The sequence below is a fragment of the Equus quagga genome, chromosome 11 (assembly GCF_021613505.1).
Source record: "Equus quagga isolate Etosha38 chromosome 11, UCLA_HA_Equagga_1.0, whole genome shotgun sequence".
Lineage (NCBI taxonomy): Eukaryota > Metazoa > Chordata > Mammalia > Perissodactyla > Equidae > Equus > Equus quagga.
The window spans coordinates 71,050,882-71,066,678 of NC_060277.1; the positions used below are offsets into that span (position 1 = coordinate 71,050,882).

The 15,797-nt window shown below is 50.1% G+C and overlaps 1 protein-coding gene across 6 annotated transcripts in view; it reads right to left on the reverse strand.

The window, feature by feature from the left end:
- SGSM2 (small G protein signaling modulator 2) overlaps positions 1-15,484 on the reverse strand; it is a 35,320-nt gene extending 19,836 nt beyond the window's left edge. The window contains exons 1-2 of one of the 6 annotated variants that reach the window (XR_006890638.1): positions 14,573-15,484; positions 11,056-11,131 (exon numbers count right to left, since the gene is read on the reverse strand). Coding sequence is in view for 4 of the 6 variants with exons in the window: in XM_046675799.1 (XP_046531755.1) it covers positions 11,056-11,131; positions 14,573-14,629 (133 nt within the window). In the remaining 2 variants the exon portion in view is untranslated. Of the gene's footprint in view, positions 1-10,643; positions 10,705-11,055; positions 11,132-14,572 lie in introns of those variants that run through there. The other 5 variants (XM_046675799.1, XM_046675798.1, XM_046675797.1 and 2 more) reach the window with 5 other exon arrangements.
- Between the last annotated feature and the right edge of the window lie 313 nt (positions 15,485-15,797).

Sequence of the window (15,797 nt, forward strand, 5' to 3'; positions counted from 1 at the left end):
ATATGGGGGCATTGTATGACCCTGGGGTGTACAGGCAAGAGACCCTTTTGTCCCAGTCTCTTGGTCCCAGGGGTGCTGCAGCTACAAGTCCACATGTGTAGGAAGGGGGTCCTCATTTCTTGGGGTTGCAGTCTCCAAGCAGAGCAGGAGAGAGGCAGCACTGAACACGGCTAGAATGGCAGCAGGTGGTGCCAGTCCTGCAGGGAATCATGTGCCTCCGTGATGTGACTAATTGCTGGGATAATGAGTCATTAGCCTTCCCACCTTCCCCAGGCGACTGCAAACGCAGCCAGGCTGGGGAGTCTGGGAATGGAAGGCAGTGGCATTCCCATCCCACGTGGCCTCACTCACCCTCCCAGGCAGGCCCTGAGCATAGGCCTCGGGGTTCTCTAGGGTGAGAGGAGGCATTCCTCAGCAATTACTGCAAGTAGGGAATATTGAGAGCAGCCCAAACAGCACACCCAGTCCCCCCTGCTCCGCTCATGGCCCCTAAGTTCCTTCTGTGAAACCCAGGCAAGGTGTCAGGTAATGCCTGGGAAAGGAGAGATCCCTCTCATCCCTCTACTTTCCAAGCAAAGTAAATGATCTTCTAGGCCAGATATTCTTAACCCAGTTCCCTGGGCTCCCTGGCTAGTGATTGTTCAAACTACACTTGTCCTTCCCCATTCCTACAGGGCTGTCCCCCACAAAGAATCAGCAAATGCAATGAAAAATGTTATTGTGTGCAGTGTGTAGGCAAAATAAGAATATAAGAATAATAACAACACTAATAATAATTGAGAACTACTATACTAAGAGGATTTGTTGATGGGATTCTGGGGCACCAAGGACCCCCAAAACTGCATACAAAATTGTTGGTGTGCTCCAGCATGCTTAGGTGAGTGCTTTTTTCTGGATAGAGGATCTATGGCTCTTAGCTTCTAAAAGAGACACCTGACCCCAAAATGTTTAAGAACCCCTGCTCTAAGACTTTTGGGTTGAACAGAAACAGACATTCCCACTGATCAAAACTCTGAGATGCAAACATAAAGGCTCTCCCCTCTGCCCTCCAATATACAGTGACCACAACACTTGGAACCGCAGTTGCAGAGCCACCGGCAACAACGTCCAGCTCTCCTGCTGTCCTTGCTCCCCAAGAAGGGCCCCTCACAGACTGTCAAGCACCCTTCCCCAGGGAGAAGTCCAGACAGAGGCCTTGTCTCCTGACTGAAGGCCGAGAGGACTAGGCAGGAGACTCTAGGACTTTACTCCCCTTCCTGCCCCAGATGGCCACCCTGACCCCATCCCCAAGAGGAAGGGCTGTGGCAGCTGATGCCTATCACAGCTAAAGCACCAAGTTAGCTGAACCCAGCCTCCTAACTGAGGTGTATGGGCCTTGGTCCCCCAGCCATGAAGGACTTAGGACCCCTGTCCCAGTGGGTGCCAGCACCACCTGCTGCCACTATGAATGTACCAGAAGAGGGATGAGAAAGCCCTGACATCCTTCAGCTCATTTCACATGGGAATGATGCATACTAAGTAATAGAAATCAATGTTTTTGGTCATTTGAGTGAATGAATTGAAACAGAGAAACAGAGACATGACTCCACAAACATGAGCCCCTCACTCCCTATCCTGTTCTTCTGGTGGCCTTCAGAGTTATGGTGCCAGATGAACGCAGGGTACTCTGTCATCCCATCCCACTGACAGTAAGGATCAGGAAACTGCAACTCTGAGCCGACAGGAGTAGTACCAATTTAACTCTAGCATCGTACTGTGGACATCCCCCCTCCCCTAAAAGGCCTGGCACCATCTTCCCTGGGAAAAGCTGGGAAGTACAGGCCCAGACCAGCCCTGGGATTCTCCCTCACCAGCCTCTGACATGCCCCTAAAGTCTATTAAGTTATCGGACTTAACAAATGCTAAATGGGCTGGAAACCACAAATGGTAATGGAATGTGAAAGGACCTCCTCCCACAAACCCCTTCCATACTGATTTAACCATTCCAAGGAGTCCAATTTAGAATGGAGAAGACATCAGCAAGTTAGCGATGGAAGGGACTTGGGAAGTTACTGAATCTTCTCAGACCTTGCTGGAGGGAGAGCTGACTGGTATAGTCTCATGGAGGCAATGTGGCACTATCTATCAACATTGCAAATAACCTCTGAACCAGGAACCCCTCTTCTGAGAATCTAGCCTACAGATATAACTGCAGGGTTACATCATTATAACAGCAAAAGAATGGAAACTATCTACCTGTCCATCAATAGCGGACAGGTTAAGTAGAAAAGGTACATTCATACAGTAGAATATTAGGCAACTCTGAACAAGTATGAGGATGCTCTAGGAACTCACAGTGGAAAGATCTCCAAAAGCAAGATGCAGAATGGTATGACTGCATAATACCTTTTGATTACAAAAAGGGTGGGATAAACAAATACAATGTTTTTTACTAGTATAAAAAGACTCTGGAAGGATATACAAGAAACAAAAGTGTTAGTGGTTACCTGTGTGGGAATTATTAAGTGGAGGGGGGGTGGGTGAGTGGGGGCAGGGAAAGGAGTGAGACTTCTCACTGTATATCTTTTGTATAGTTTTGATTTTTGAACTAGGCAAATATATTACCAATTCAAAATAATACTTGTATTACTTAAGTAGGTGACCCTGGGGCTGGCTGGTGGTGTAGTGGTTAAGTTTGCATGTTCTGCTTCAGTAGCCCAGGCTTTGCCGGATCAGATCCCAGGCATGGACTTACGCACCACTTATCAAGCCATGCTGTGGTGGTGTCCCACATATAAAGTAGAGGAAGATGAGAAAGGATGTTAGCTCAGGGCCAGTCTTCCTCAGCAAAAAGAGGAGGATTGGCAGTGGATGTCACCTCAGGGCTAATCTTATTCCAAAGGAAAAAAAGTAGGTGACCACGTAACCCAGAAACCACTATTCTATCATGAGACGATGCCAGAGACTCTCTCCAACCTGGACGTGAATCAAAACTCACAAAACTCAGAAAAACTGAGTCTGTCCATGGGCACCCACTCCTTCACCAGCTCCCTCAGCAAATAGGGTCTCTCAATCGGCTTGCTTCCCCGCCTCCATAGGAGCACCTGGGCTCTGCCTAGGGCAGCCACAGGTGACTGAGCTGGGCAGGGACCAGAAAAACAATTCAGTGGACTGGGACAGGCTTAGGTACCTCAGGAGCCCACAAGAATGGACTAAAGCCATGGCTGCCCAGGACATGCAGCAGTGGTTGAGAAGGGTCCTCAATCAGCCCAGAGGGCCTCAGAAACAACCCTGGCTCTCAAGTGCATATCTACGTTTAAAGCTATGCTCAGCAGCCAAGGGGCCTGGACAAGACCAGCCTCCGGTCAGCCTGGTAATAGGTGGACGCACTGAATGGCTTTCAGAGAACTAGGCCAGTTTGGTTCATATAAGGACACAGCATCCAGAGTAAGCCCAGCCTGACGTGAAGGCTAGGCCCACGGCTCTGAGCCAGAAGGGGTTGGGAATGGGAGGAGCAGGTGTGGCAAGCGTCCCCTGCTCCCCCACCTCGGCCAGCTGCCATCTGTGCCATGGGGGAGTTGAATTGTAGTTGCCAAACAGAACCCAAGTGAGGAAAGCGCTGGGTGGAGCAGCCAGTCACATATGGAGCCCCTTTTTGCTCCTGGAATTTTAGGGACACTACTCAGAGCAGAATTTTTACAGGCCAAATGCCTTGGATGGTAGAACCAAGACTGCCAGGAGAGGAACGGCCACCCTAAAGATAAATGGATAGGATGGGCAGGATGGGCAGCCTCTTTTTTTTTAAAGGAAGATTAGCCCTGAGCTAACATCTGCCACCAATCCTCCTCTTTTTTGCTGAGGAAGACTGGCCCTGAGCTAACATCCATGCCCATCTTCCTCTACTTTATATGTGGGACGCCTACCACAGCATGACTTGACAAGTGGTGCGTAGGTCCGTGCCCAGGATCCAAACCAGCAAACCCAGGGCCACCAACGTGGAAGGTGAGAACTTAACCACTGGGCCACTGGGCTGGCCCCAAGCCTCTTTTTAAGCAGGAACTCCCTCCAACTGCTAATGGAGGAAGTCAATGTTTCATCTGTAGCAGAAGAAGTGGGACGAGCAAAGAGGCGAGGCCAGGCATCATCCGCCTCTCTCCTCCCCACTTCCCTCCGGCTATTTCCAACCAGGGATTTGTACCGGCTGCCTCCACTTGGAACAAGCATTTCTATGGTAACTAGGGTACATTTTCTCTTAGCCAGCACTGGTTATGCTGGCTGTTTGCTTCAGTTTTGGGAGGGCACGAAGCCTTGTTCAATATCCTAAAACAAGAAAGTACTGCCCTGATATTCCAGAACCAAGGAGGTGAGGGAAATGAAATTCGTACCATACATACCCACCTTCCTTGCCCGCTGGGAGTGCAGGGCAGGGTCTATATGCACAGCACTCAGTGGCATCCCAGGGAACCAGGCCAGTGCCAGCCTCACCCAGCTTGGCAAGGGACCTACTCTCCCCCAGAGTATCTCTGGACACCATGAGTCTACTGTTCGGTGACCTGAGCTGTCTCCATGAAGGCCAACTCCTTCTCGATGCCTCACACCTCCAGGCTCCACTCCTAGGTAGTCCTCATGGGTAGACTCATCCCTGGGCAGTGCAAGCTTTGGAGCAAGACGGATGTGGGTTCAAACCCCGGCTCCTTTCTTTACTAGCTATTTGGTTTTGTGCAAACCACTAAATCTCTCTGAGCTTCAGCTGCAATTAGGCAAGAGAACAGGTCCCACTTGAATGAGTGCTGACTGACTAAAACAGCGTATGCAGAGGTGCAAAAGGCTCCTTGGATACTGCCTAGCACACTGAAGTGATTGTGAATGTTGGTGCCCTTCCTCCCTGCACCTGATGCCCATGCCCTGCCTTCCCTCCTGCACCCACAGATGATCTGGCTGTGCTCTTGTCTAAGGCCACCCCTTCTACCTGCACACTGGATTTCAGCCCCTTTCACCTCCCAGGGACATCGCTCTAGCAAACATCCCTTCTCTTTCCTATATCTTTAATTTTTCCATATTAGATACTTTCCATTTGTACGTAAACATTCTGTAATTTCTCTAGCTTAAAAAAACACCACCACCACCTCCTCCCTTGGCCCTACATTCTCATTTAGGTATTGAACCACTGAGCTGCTCCCCTTTATGAAAAATTTTTCAAGAAAGTTGCGTGTACTCACTGTCTCTATCTCTTCCTCCTCCCACCCTCTCCTCCCCCTCTTCCTTCTTTTTGTTTTAAACACCATTTCATTATGGAAAATTCCAAATATATACAAAAGTAAAGAAGATCATATAATGAACCCCCATGTACCCATCACCCAACTTAAGCAGTGATCGAGTCATGACCAATCTTGTTTCAGTTATACCACCTCCAACTACTTTTTCCCTTATGCCTAGATTATTCTGAAGCAAATTTTAGACATTATATGTTTTTATCTATAAATATTCCAATACGTATCTCTAAAAGATGACTCTTTTAAAAACACATACATAATGCCTTTATTGCACCTAAAAAGTTAATAATAATTTCTTAATATTAACAAATTCCCTGAGTTCCTGGAGTACAAATTTCTCTGATCATCCAGATACCCTAAATTCCCAGAAACAAGGATTCCCAGATGGAATCCTGGAGGAGGTTCTAGGAGGCTTTATGGGGAAGATTGTAAGATCACTTTCAAGAACAAAGTAGAATATCACTGGTGGTGAGGATGGTAGTAACATTTATTGAGTACCTACTGCATACCTGGCTCCATGCTTTGTGCTTTACTTGCATCACCCTTTTAATCCTTAGATCCACCTGGGGTAGGATCAGATCAGAGTTGCTGAATAACTGGCCATGGTCACAGGTATGTGAACCCAGGTTTGTCAAACCCCAAAGTCTCAGCTATAGACCACTACCACATGGCCTCAGCCATGCCCCAAGACAGGCCGAGGGGAGCCAGTTCCCCAGAGGGCCTTCCTTTCTAGTCAGTCATTTCCGGATGGAAGGGAGAAGCCAGATGTCCTGGGAATGAGCTGTTCATTCAGTGCTGGTGGGAAGAAGAGAGAGGGAATCTCTTTCACTGAAAAGAGATAGGCTAAAAACTGCCTGGAGTCTGAATCTCAAAATGTGCTGAAATATCTCTGGCTGCAATATCCCAGGTGGGATGCAATCCTTCCGTAGCACCTGCTTCTCTCCCAGCTCATTAGCATCTCCTTGCCATTCCCCAGAGGAGCTTACTGCAGCGACCTTCCTGGCTAATGAAAGCTGCTTAGCAACAGACAGCGGGTTAATAAAGCCCTGATGTTGTTCCCAGATCCACAGACTCCACCCCCATCTCCCATTACAGCTCATCCTCAGCCTGAAGCAACCCTCAAGTTGACCATCTGGACAGGAGGGCAGGGAACCTGGTGACTGAGGGGCAGGGCTGGCCCAGTCTGTCCTGGGCCCTGCCCCCAATGCCTCTAGTGGGAGAGGAGACATTTATGAGTCTGACAACCTGCTCTGCCAGGCCAGGAACCTCTCTGTGGACCAGGAACCTTGTAAACCCACTCTGTCTACCAAAGGTTAAAATCCAACCTCAGCACCCAATCAGAATACAGCAAACAGAAATACTGTGGAGGCAGAGAAACAGCGGCTTCTCCAGCTCTCATGGATTGATGCCTAAATTACTTCAGACTCCTTGACGGGAAGAGAGCACTGTGCCCTCTAAAGCACATACATTACTATCACAAATGCAGAGTTCAAAGGCAAAACTTGGGACAGTTTGCTGCTTAACCCTGACCTTGAGGTGCCCACAAGCAAAAGTTAAAGCGCCGTGCTCTCTAGGGAAAAGGATGGCAGGAGATATCAGCCTACCCCTGGGGGTTCAAGAACCACAGGGAAAACAGGAAACATTAATTTCATTCAGCAGTAAGTCTTCATATTAAAATAAAAGTTTCAAAGACCATATTATAGAGCAAAATGCAAACTTGACCCAACTTTTTTTTTTTTAATTTTTATTTTTTTCCTTTTTCTCCCCAAAGCCCCCCAGTACATAGTTGTATATTCTTCACTGTGGGTCCTTCTAGCCATGGCATGTGGGATGCCGCCTCAGTGTGGCTTGATGAGCAGTGCCATGTCTGCGCCCAGGATTCGAACCAACGAAACACTGGGCCGCCTGCAGCGGAGTGCACGAACTTAACCACTCGGCCATGGGGCCAGCCCCTTCACCCAACTTTTTAAGGTAATGAGGAGATATCAAAGAACTGTCTCCCACAGTGGTAGGTTTGGGCCTATTCTCCAAGCCCCACCTTCTGCCAGCGGGAGGGGCAGTCACACTGGTCCTAGCCTGAGGGTTCAGAGGTGGCTGCCTCAGAGTAGCACCTCAGCCAGGCTCTGTGGTAAGAGAACAGCACAGAGACCCCTCCCAGCCAGCCGGGGTTGCCAACAAAGCTTCCTCACAAAGTTTCCACCTGTAGGGCCCTGACTGACTTCTGGATAGACAGGTTTAGGAACAACCACAGCAAACACACAAGAAATGCACATTTCTCCCCAGGCCTGGGAGTTTCACTGCTCCCTGTGGGTAACGGGAACCTGGGTCTCGAGCAACTTTCTTGGGTTTGCCCAGCACCAGGTCTTGATCCAGGGATTCTCCAGCTCTATTTCTAAGGCTTTCCAGGAAGGTACTGTTTCCAGTCCAAATGTCTGTACTCTAAGGAAGCTCAGAGAAGCACATCTTGCCCAGGCCCTGCCCTCTTCAGTCACCCCTAAGCCCTCCTCGGCCAAGAACAGAGGGGCCAGGGCAGAGCGGAGGAGCCCAGGGCGCCCGCACTCCCCAAAGCTCTAGGGAATGTGGTCACTCCATGGTGAATCCAGTCTCCACAGCCTTCATTAGGCTCCGGATCTCTCAGCACCTTCTCTGCACTCCCATTTCTCCCAGAACAAAGCTGAAATCTGGACATGGCTGGGACAACAGCAAGACCCAGCATAAGGCTGGATTTACTTTGGACTAAAAATGCATTTTTCCAGGGGGTGCAGGAGACTGGCATATCAAAATCTCCAAAAAGTCAGAGGGGTGTAGCTTTCCAGCAATACATATCTATTTTTCCCTCTGCCTCCCCCCAGGAATCCCTAATTATGATTCCATTTTGTGATGCAGGGAAATGGCTGGCAGGCAGGAAAAAAGCTTGATAATCACTGCTTTAAACCAATCTTATTTTGAGCCCAAAGTGGGATCTATTTCACCACTGAACACCAATTTTGACAAAGTGTAAGGATTCCTTTTCCATGGGTCTCAGATGCCCCGGCTTGACTTAGCTTTATACTGTTGGCAGCCCCTCCTGCTGATGATCCCCTCAGTGACTGCATCGAGCCCATGGCAGAGACAGCAAACTGGCAGAGGCTTGCAGACGCCTTTTGATTGGCCCACACATTTTTTTGTAATAAGAATTAGTTATCAGCATTTAAAAACTGGGAAATTTCATATAAAAATCCAGACTGCTGGCTTCTCTTAAAATAAAACAAGGGCCATGGCAAGCCTGGGTCAGCATTCCCGCAGGAGCTGAGCGGTGGGCTGCCTCCCTCAAACAGGGCAAGTGCCAGCCAGTTCACCCCGGTCCCCACCACCGCCTGCTGTCTCACACTCTGCAAGCTTCCTGTGTGGATGTTTCTCTTCTGACCCTGTGGGCATTGAAGTTTGCCCTTGTGGACCTAAGGCACCTCCAGAGATCCAGCAGAATAGAGCTCCTCTTGCTCCTGGGCTGACTTTAGAACCCTGGAGACTCGGGTCTATTTTACAGACCCTTGTTCTATTTCTGCAACCGAAACTGGCTGAAAGTAGAAGATTCACTCCTTTTGAGGGTGATATCCCTGCCCGCTGGAAAGGGCCCTGGGCTTCCAGGCAGGAGACAAAAGCGAAAGCCCCACTGGTTCCCGGGGGCCCCTGGGCTGATCAGAGGAGAGCTGATAGTTCCTTCTCACCCTAATTGGCCTGAATGTGCAACGCCCACAGCTTTTCTTTCTGCCTCTCTTCCCCCATTCCCCCATGGCCACCCACGTGTGGTGCCCATGCACAAGCTGTTTGCACAATTTTATTCTGTTTTCTGTGCTTGCTGTGTGTGCTCTGGACAAAGCCTAGCACTAAGTCCTGCATAAGCGGGCCACCAGCAGAGCCCTCCTGGTGACAGGGCCAGACAGTGGCTGACGTCAGGGGAACACAGCACAGGTGGAAAGGAGTAGAGTTCTAATATTCTTCAAAGCCATTTATTGCAAGACTAGCAGCCTTTTTACCCTAGCATAGGTTCTACCCAAGAAAAGGTGAGATCTGATTGCTCTTTGTAAACCTGGGAATCATTACATCATCTCAAAGAACCGGGGAAACTAACTCAAAAGGGACATGGTGGGAACTCAAATCCTGCAAATCTAGCTTCAGCCTCAACATCCAAAAGAGACGGAAAGACAGACATTTTCCGAACTCTTACAATGCTATGCTTGCAATGTTCACATGCATCATCTCAATCCACACAAAAATTCCCTGATGTGGGAATCACTGGCCTGTTTTTAGAGGAGCAAACTGAGGGTGACAGAAGTTAAGAAATTTGTCCAACCCAACTTAAGAAGCAAGCAGAGCACTAGGAGTCACTTGAAAGTCACTCAGGCTTTGCCCACAGGCCTTTCCCCGATCGCCCTCCCTCACCTCTCTGCTTTATTTTCCTTCATAACTATTATCAAACCTGTTATTAGAGGACACATTTATGTGTGTATTTGTTTTCTCTCTGTCTCCCCACAGAACGTAAGCCCCTGGGGCAGAGAATGTCCATTTTATCACTGCCGTTTCCCCACCTGGAGAACAGTGTCTGGCACCTAGTGGGCCCTCAGTATTTGTTGCTGGACTGACAGGAAGGGCAGCTCCTTCTGCTTCATCACACTACTGTCAAAAAGTGTCCCTTCCCTAATCTGCTCCTTTCATTCCTTCCTCTCGGAAATACACAACCTCTAAATTCATGTGCTGTGCTTTGGCGGCCCGGGGTTTCACCGGTTCAGATCCTGGGCACAGACCTAGCACCACTCATCAGGCCATGCCGAGGCAGCAGCTCATACAGCAGAACTAGAAGGACCTACAACTAGAATATACAACTATGTACTGGGGGACTTTGGGGAGAGGAAGAAGAAGAAGAAAAAGCTATAAACACTGTTGAGAGAAATTAAAGAAGACTTAAAAAAAAAAAGAAATACACAACCTCTCTTCCATGAACCCCAAACACAATCTCAAAGGCCAAGGAAAACAACATAGAGATGGCAAATGGCTCCTTGTCCCTTCAGAAAGGGAGTTGAAAGGAAGGTCAAATTTTGGAAATCCAAGAAAACTCCATTGTGTGGAGAGACAGGCTGGCTCCTACAAAAGCAAAAGTCTTCTCGTTGAAGAGGAACCTATGCTTTATTATGGACTTTCTCCTTCTAAGGTGAGAAGGCTTTGGCTATCCTGCTATCCTACACTCATGCTATTTTGCATCCAATCAAGTGCTTGCAGAGTTGGGATGTTGGAGCAACACAGGTGGGATTAATTAGAAAGTAGCTGTGGCACAGAAAGCACCCAAAAGCACAAACTCTTCCCTAAAGTTAAAGCAACGATAAACCAGAGCAGTGGTACCCAAATCCAAATTACCTAGGGCAGTTGTTCTTCAAGTGTGGTCCCTGGACCAGCAGCATCCAGCATCATCTGTGAACTTGTCAGAAATGCAAATTCTCAGGCCCACCTCAGACCTACTAGAATCAGAAATTCCAGGGCTGGGACCCAGGAATCAGTGTTCTAACAAGCCCTTCCGATGACTCTGATGCATGGTAAAATTTGACAACTACTGACTGAAGGAAATAAACATATATAGATTCTTGGGCCCTGGAGATCCTGATTCAGTAGGTGGGATGCAGCCCAAGGAGATTTTGAAAGCTTCTGAGTTGATCCTGACTTGCAGCTAGATTTGAGAACTACTAAGCCTGAGGACTCATCTTTCTCTGGCCCCAGCACAGTATTCTCAATTCTAAACCCACCTCCCACTATCGCCGAGTCACTCACTCACCACACAGAGCAATGATGTGGCTGCTATCTTCATGCACAAACTTCCTGGTGACAGCCTCCTCCATGATTTGCTTCACCTGCAGACAAACAGGCATCATTGTTACTTATTTTTCTGATCAAAGGCCTGTAGGCAAGTAAATAGCTTGGCTCTGCCCTCCTCGTCTGGGTTCAGACACTTGCAGAGTAGATGACAGGGATGGGGGAGCAAGGTTTCTTCAGCATGGCCAGCTCCAAAGCATCTTGAAAGGCAACCAGGGAAAAAATGATGGAATAAACCACCAGACAATCAATGCAGATGTTCCAGCCCAGGAGGAAGTGCCCTGCCGTAGAGAACAGGGATGGGGTACTATTTGCTCCTCTGCACTTAACTGAAGAAAGGCTTCTGGGCAGACACATTATTCTTTAAGGACAAATTGTCTCCATACATGCTGTAGATAAACAACCTGCCCCTTCTTTTCTCCCTCTTCTCCAGGGTTGGGGGTAGGTCCATCCAGGCCTCAGGGACACTCTCCACATGCTTGCAAGCCCAGCCTTCTTTCCGTCTAGGTAGAACACTGATATTTTGGGTTCCTAGCTGGACATAAAAGCTTCCAAATAACCTTGTAAGGTGAGGAGTCACATCTTTCTTTAAGAAAGCACTTTGTAAAAACAAAACTTTCTATTGACAGAGTAAACATATAGAAAGGGTGTATATCATAATTATACAGCTCGATGAATTTTCACAAACTGAACACGACTGTGAAACCAGCATCCAGATGAAGAAACATGAGGTGTGACCAGCACCCGAAAGCACCCCCCACCATGTCCTGTTTCCTTCCAGTCACTACTCCCCTCCAGGGTACTCATTATCCTGACTGCTAACATCATAGAGTAGTTTTGCAGGTTTTTGTACTTTTTATAGATGGAATCAGTTAGTGTGTAGTGTTTTGTGACTGGGTTTCTCTTGCTCCCTGGTGTGATTGTGTGACTTATTCATGTTGTCTGTAGTTGTGGATTGTTCATTCTCCAACATGTGAACACACCACAACTAACTGCCATTTGGTAGTTTCCAATTTGAGGCTGTTATGAATAGTGCTGCTATGAACATTCTGGATATGTCTTTTGGTGAACACAGGTGCTCATTTCTTTGGATTTTTATTTCTAGACAAGGAATTTCTGATGCATATATTCCACTTTACTAGGTTTTGCCAAATTGCTCTCCAAAGTGGTTGTACCAATTTATACTCCCATCAGCAGTGTGTGAGGTTCTAGTTGCTCCCAACACTTAAGACAAGCACTTTTGATGTCCTGGGGGAACCTGCCAAGAGACAGATACTAATACTGGAGATTAGAGGGATGGATTACCTCAATCCCAGTGTAAAATCTTACAGATAAAGTAAGCTCTGGGCAGAGCTCGTCTTTGCCATTCTTTGGACAAGGCACGCAGTGTCCTGATGCTGCCCTTGCTCCCAAGGCTCTCACCTAGGACTGTAGTTTGGAGGAGGGAAAAGTTTCTAAAGTCTGTGGAGGAGGAAGGAAGGACCAGAAGGCTCCTGCCTGCTGGAAAGTGCTCACGGTTAGTGGTTAGGTAAAAGGGGATCAGATTAATCCTGCACTCTAAACTGTTAAAAGCTTCCTAGATTACTTCCCAAGCGGTGTTTGCATTAAACAGAGCATAGTCACAGCTCAAAGACCTGCAGGCATCTGAAGCAGGCTAGGGGGGCAGATTTGGGCGTTAGAACCTACCGAGGCCTCTAGACTCATACAAGAGGTCCTTCATAAAAGGCCAGCCTTACCTACAATTATCCCCACTGTTACTACGTGTAGGAGAGGAAAGGATGTTTCTCTCTAAATCAAGTGCTGAAGGGGGAAGGGAAGAAAGAATTCAGAGCAGGTCAACCTTTGTTAGGTAGCATACACAGCTGGGGCATATTCTGGACGCTTCTCATATTTGTTTAGGAATCATCCTTAGCATAGTACAGACAGCCTTCTAAGTAGTGAAAAAAGAATCACTGTCTTCTCAAAAATCTTTCCTATTATCCTTGACCAACCCCAAATCTGGATCACACCAAGAATCCTAGCACATCTGTCCACTGTTTGGGTATGGCTACTTTTTTGTTCGTATTTATACTGTTCATATACGTCTCTGTCACTGAACTGCTTGTTTCCTGCGGATAATCATTGAGATGTGAGATTTCTCTTTTCCTTGGGGAGACCAGGGTTGGAGTTTAAATGCTGATTTAACATAATCCTGGCCTAAAAAACTTTTTTGGCTGCTTCACGGCAAAGGCACAAGGAAGCTTCTCACACAGCAGGAAAGGTGACGGCTTCAGCCAGTTCTTTGCCAACAAGAGGGAAGGGAACAAACGTTAGGGCACAGCAGCCAGGTCACAGTTAATGCAGGAGAACCATCTAGAGCCTTCTAGGATTTTATGAGAACCTGGAGTCTTCTCCAATCCTGAAACTCTAGGAAGGGGTAAAGGAATCCACACGGTAAACTTTTATATATTAGGTAGATATCGTTATTCCCATTTTAGAGATGAAGAAATCAAGACTCAGAGAGGTTAAGTAACTTATTCAAGGTCACACAGAGCAAGGTCCAGACTATTCCAAAGTTTATGCATTCCCACAAGACTTTCAGTCTCCAAGATCAGCGGATTTATTTACCAGTCATTGAGTGCCTACTGTGTGCCAGGCACTGGACAAAACAGATGTGTTTCCTGCCCTCAAGGAGTTTACACATCTGGCAGATGACAGCCACAAAGGTAGGCGGGAGCAGTTCGTGGCTCCACAGGCCTAATCTATTCTAATTCACTCTTCCAGTTTGAGCTCTCCAGCTCTCATATGGGGGTGAGTCATTCATATGGGTACCCCCTCCAATGAAATAGAAATGGGCTTTAGGGCAGGGTCAAGGTAAAGGACATAAGTAGAGAGAAGGACTCTTCTTTTTCTTACATAGGGGGCCTCCCTCAAAAGGGGGCAAAAATCTGAGTCTTAAAAGCCGTTCTCAAGTAAACCCCTGGTCTCTGGGTAGGGAAGTGGGCGTGGAGGGAGAAGCAGCGAGGTGTGCAGCGAAGCCTCCTGCAGCCGGGACTCAGTTCCCAGAGGGATACCGGAGACGGGGTGTAGGGTAATTGAGAGCCAAGCCCCCAAAACACCCGTTTAGCACCGCAGGGGGCTAGCGAGGGCTCCGCCCCCTCCCCAGGCGGCGCCGACAATGAACCGGCAGCCCCGGTTCTCTAGAAATCGCCGCCACCCCTCCCCCGACCTCGGTCTCCCAGCGCTGCTGCCGTTGCAGGGCGGGGAGCTGCGGGATCGCGGAGCACACAATCCCTGGAGCGCGGGCCGAGCCCCCCGGGCCGAGGGGAGCTGGCTGTCCCCAGATCCAAGGGAGGGCGGGGGCCGCAGCCAGTCCAGGACCCCGCCCGGGGCCCACGAGAGCCCCCGCCCGCGCCCGGGGGTGGACGCGGAGCTTTCTGCCCCCCCGGGGCCGCGCAGGCCGGGACCCGAGCCCCTAGGGGTCCTTGCCCGGACTTTACCTCCTTTTTCACGTTCCAGAGCAGTTTCTCTTTGACTGCGTCCTCTGCGCTGCCCATGGTGCGGCGGGTGGCGGGGAGGCGGCGCCGAGCGGCCCCAAGCCCCCAGCGCGCCCTAGCCGCCTCCGCGCCTCTCGGCTCAGCGCCCCGCGCGCAAGGCGGAGCCCCCGCCCGCGGCGCTCCCCGCCCGCCGCCGCCGCCGCCGCAGCCACTGCCCGGTGCTCGGCTCCGCAGCCATTTTCCGAGCCCAGCACAGACGTCAGGCAGCTGGCCCGGCCCCTTCCCACTGCCGGGAGCGGGGGGGTGCGCTCAGTCACGGGGAGGGGGGGTCGGGGTGAGGGGGAGGCAGCGCGCTCCCGGGGGGTCGTCGGGACCCCGGGGCGCGCGCCACGCGGGCTGCTGTCATGGCAACGCGCCTGCTCCCGCCCCGAGGGCGCGAACTCGCATTGTGAGCGCCAGCAGTAGCACCGCTGGGCGCCGGGCGCGGGCGGCTGGGAGCGCCCCGCACCCCACGGCTGAGGAGAAAGTCGCTGGCGCCGGACCTGGGCTCAATCCAGCTAGGCGCCCCCTGATTTCCACCCGCTCGCTTTCCCGACGGGAAGGGCCGGGGCCCCCTGCACCTCGAGTCTGGCCACGGGGAAGCCAGCGTTAGTCCCCGGGCTGAGAAAGGCCCCAACTCCATCGTCCCTCTAAGTCCCCTGCCAGCCGGCCGTCCTCAGTTGCAAAGCTTGTGGGAAGAGGTTCTGCTGCCCTGAGGGCACGAGTGTCGCGGCCAGCCTCCCTGCCCCTCTAGGGGTCGCCTCGTCCCGTCTGGCCCCTATTGCTCCGTGGGACGTTGGGGCGCGCACGGGACCAGCGGGAACTCGTACGGAGCCCGGGAAGGGGAGAGGAGAGCTCTCCACACGATTCGCCTTGTAGACTTCGGCAGCCTCACGGGGGCATTGACGGACAGAAAAGGGTGCTCAAACTGATAGAGAACACCTGCTGCTGCAAACGGAGGCCTGCGTGCACAAATCTAGGTGAGAGGAGGGGCTTAGCCCTCTTCCACACGAATGGAGAATCTTCCATTCTACATCTTCCTAAGTGATGCAATTTGATAGGGCAGAAAGTGAAAATGCAGGGGAGCAAAATAGCCCTCTGCGAGCGAGAACCTGAACCTCGAGTCTACACCGGGCTTTTTGAAGCCCCCCACCACGCACTGCCGCGTGGGAAAAGTTTACACCCCAGT